Raw genomic sequence first — 3,281 nt, 5'->3', positions numbered from 1 at the left:
ATTATTAACAACTGTAGCAATTTTCGCAGGTGAGAACTGAATAATAATTATCATTATAAGTTGATTCATATTGCAACAAACATAATTGATGAATATTTATCAAAAAGATTAATTGACATAAAAATACGAACGTCTCAATTTATTTCACTGATGATGTCTCCAGCGTTTCAAAATAATGAAATTACATTTATAATTATACATGTTAAAACTCTTCAGGAGCGTAAAATTCACCAGGACTAGGATATTGATAATAATGATGGCTTATCTTTAGAGGTGAAGAGCCTTCGATCGGGAAGACCGGCTGCCCAGGGGGAATTTTCTTCGATTGCAATTATTCACGTCTCTGAAGACGAGGTCACCATTGGGGTCCTGGTCGCTCCACGAATAATTTTAACGACTTTGACAATTTTACGGCACTATGACCACCGAGATATCAGAATCCAATTGGGATGCTTAACAGTAGACAGTTGCGAGACTCCACTACTGCGACCTACTTACTATATTCCGAATGTGCCATATTCGACTGTGATGATTGTTGTAAGTCCTTTGACAAAATTTCTTCAGGCTCAAAGCTAGGGAAACGTGATTTTTTAAACGTGTAGCGGAGAGGAAATATTTGATGACTTGAGGGAAATCGATGAAATATTTTTGAAACCTAGGCAAGGGAAACATTATGATCATAACTAAGGGAAATAGATTGAGGACAGATCTTTGGTTTCCTTGATTAATCAATTGACTGATTAATTAATTGATTGATTAATTAATTGATTTTTACATAGAAGAGGGAAAGTTTTTATAGCGTTCCATATTTTTGTGACGTCAAAGGAGTCGGATAGGATTTTTGGATTAGGTAGGACGGGGGACAGGATAATTCTCGATATAATTTTTACAAGAAAAATTACTGAAAAAATGGATAGTCCAGACCGAGATTTGAACCTGGGACCTTCCAATTATGCATGATTGATTGGTTTCGTTTTTTTCAGCTTCCGGCAAGTGTCGAGAGGAGCCGTACAGTTAAACCAGTGCCAATAGGCTCTTCAGCAGGTTATACTGGCCGAATGTGTACGTTCGTGGCATTTGATTCTGAAGATGATCCGGCGATAGCTTCGATAGACGTTCAAATTTTGGGGCGAAGCTTGTGTCGATCAGTGCTTAGAGTGGCTATACCTGAGGAGCACGCGTGCTTTGATGATTCATCCGTGCCTTCACGCATCACCGAGGTATGTATGAACATGATCTGAGGACCTATTAATATACAAATAAATTACTTTCCCTAATTAATATCATTTTGCTGAGTACATTTTTTTTTTCTTACTGCAGGACGACTATGGCGGCCCAATCTTTTGCGATGGAATTGTGATTGGAATTATGGTCAACTATAATATAACTGCTGGAAGATCACGTGCGCTACAAGGCATGAGCAATTTCACTATGTTTGACCAATTACCTGATCTGGGCTCATTACCATTACTCTATCGAGCAGCAGTCAGGAGATAAAATCTTATTATATATTCTTATGATTACACCGAATTCCATCCCGTGAATTTTTTGGCGAACGCTATTTGAACTATCATAAAATGATCGATCTATTGCTGAGCTCTTCGCCATATTGTCGATATCGATTTTAGCGGTTCCTCATGTTTGGGTTACGATAATTTGACGAAGAGCTAGGGATGGATCGGCCATCTTATATCTTATCTCTTTTTACAAAATAATATTCCACTTTGGAATAATGGTTTTTCGATGTTGTCGATGCATATAAGATCTGTTTAATTTCAATAAAGTAACGCAATAATCATAATAATTTCCTATTGATCCTTCCAGAGATAATTATTAATGATTTTAATTTTAATTGGCTTTAGTCGGAAAAGACATATGCAACATTATCAGAAATTGATGTGCGCATCATTTGGATGAAACAATTTTTATAATGGCTCCATTAATCAATTGTAAGGCACAGGATATTCTCTTATCTGGAATAAAAATTTAAGGAACATGACAGTTTTTTTATTCATTACGTGACTAGTCGTGTAAGTGTTCCTTTTCTGTGCGTTCTAAAAAAAACTGATTCCTTATTTTTTGCGGAGAAAATGATAAAATTCCAGATAAAAGTTATTCAAATAATATTCCATTACACCAATCCGTGACTACCGTATACATTTTTGCTGATTTTATGCTTCATAAAAAACTGATAATTGTGATGTAATATTTACGGGAAATTGCGCAATTTGTATTGATTTTATAGCTCACGTATTTCTTTTCCGTATTATTCTCTCCGTGTAGTGAATAAAAGCCACAAGCCAGACTCGAAAATTTTAGTAGTTTTTTTCTAGCCGAGAAATTTGTTGACGAGACAGTCTGTAAAACATGGCTGCAAGAATTATACTATTATTATTAACAACTGTAGCTATTTTCGCAGGTGAGAACTGAATAATAATTATCATTATAAGTTGGTTCATATTGCAACAAACATAATTGATGAATATTTATCAAAAAGATCAATTGACGAGATAAATAGTGAAAAATTGAGATAAAAACACGAACGTCTCAATTTATTTCACTGATGATGTCTCCATCGTTTCAAAATAATGAAATTACATTTATAATTGTACATGTTAAAACTGTTCAGGCGCGTAAAATTCACCAGGATTAGGATATTAAAATAATAATGATGGCTTATCTTTAGAGGTGAAGAGCCTTCTATCGGAAACACTGGCTACCCAGGGGGAATTTCCTTCGATTGCAATTATTCACGTCTCTGAAGACGAGGTCACCATTGGGGTCCTGGTCACTCCACACAGAATTTTAACGGCTTGGACAGTTATACAGTTCCATGACTACCGACGTATGAGAGTCCAATTGGGATGCTTAACAGTAGAGAATTGCGAGACTCCACTACTGCGACCTACTCACTGTATTCCTAACCCGGCATATTCGACTCTGATGATTGTCGTAAGTCCTTTGACAAAATTTCTCCAGGTGCAAAGCTAGGGAAACGTGATTTTCTGAACGTGTAGCGGAGAGGAAATATTTGATGATTTCAGGGAAATTGATGAAATATTTTTAAAACCTAGGCAAGGAAAACATTATGATCATAACTAAGGGAAATAGATCGAGGACAGATCTTTGGTGTCCTTGATTAATTAATTGATTGATTAATTAATTGATTTTTACATAGAAGAGGGAAAGTTTTTATAGCGTTCCATATTTTTGTGACGTCAAAGGAGTCGTTGGATAGGATTTTTGGATTAGAGGAAGGGGGACAAGAAAAATTACTGAAA

At 35.7% G+C, this 3,281-nt stretch overlaps 2 protein-coding genes across 2 annotated transcripts in view; both read left to right on the top strand.

Moving 5' to 3' along the window:
• Positions 1-6: 6 nt before the first annotated feature.
• Positions 7-1,804, top strand: LOC105266627 (uncharacterized). The gene is made up of 4 exons (XM_011304946.1): positions 7-29; positions 272-537; positions 984-1,220; positions 1,321-1,804. Exons 2-4 carry the CDS (start codon positions 529-531, stop codon positions 1,495-1,497), a joined length of 423 nt encoding a protein of 140 aa, XP_011303248.1. The 5' UTR covers positions 7-29; positions 272-528; the 3' UTR covers positions 1,498-1,804.
• Positions 1,805-2,319: 515 nt separating this feature from the next.
• The window catches only part of LOC105266625 (mast cell protease 8-like), a 4,448-nt gene continuing 3,486 nt past the window's right edge, over positions 2,320-3,281 (top strand). Inside the window, exons 1-2 of the mRNA XM_011304944.1 lie at positions 2,320-2,419; positions 2,687-2,952. Of these exons, the coding sequence (XP_011303246.1) occupies positions 2,368-2,419; positions 2,687-2,952 (318 nt within the window). The 5' untranslated portion in view covers positions 2,320-2,367. The remainder of the gene's footprint in view (positions 2,420-2,686; positions 2,953-3,281) is intronic.

This window comes from Fopius arisanus, unplaced genomic scaffold, assembly GCF_000806365.1.
Source record: "Fopius arisanus strain USDA-PBARC FA_bdor unplaced genomic scaffold, ASM80636v1 scaffold00040, whole genome shotgun sequence".
Lineage (NCBI taxonomy): Eukaryota > Metazoa > Arthropoda > Insecta > Hymenoptera > Braconidae > Fopius > Fopius arisanus.
Note: the sequence above shows the minus strand (reverse complement) of the source record. Positions and strands in the feature narration are given on the sequence as shown.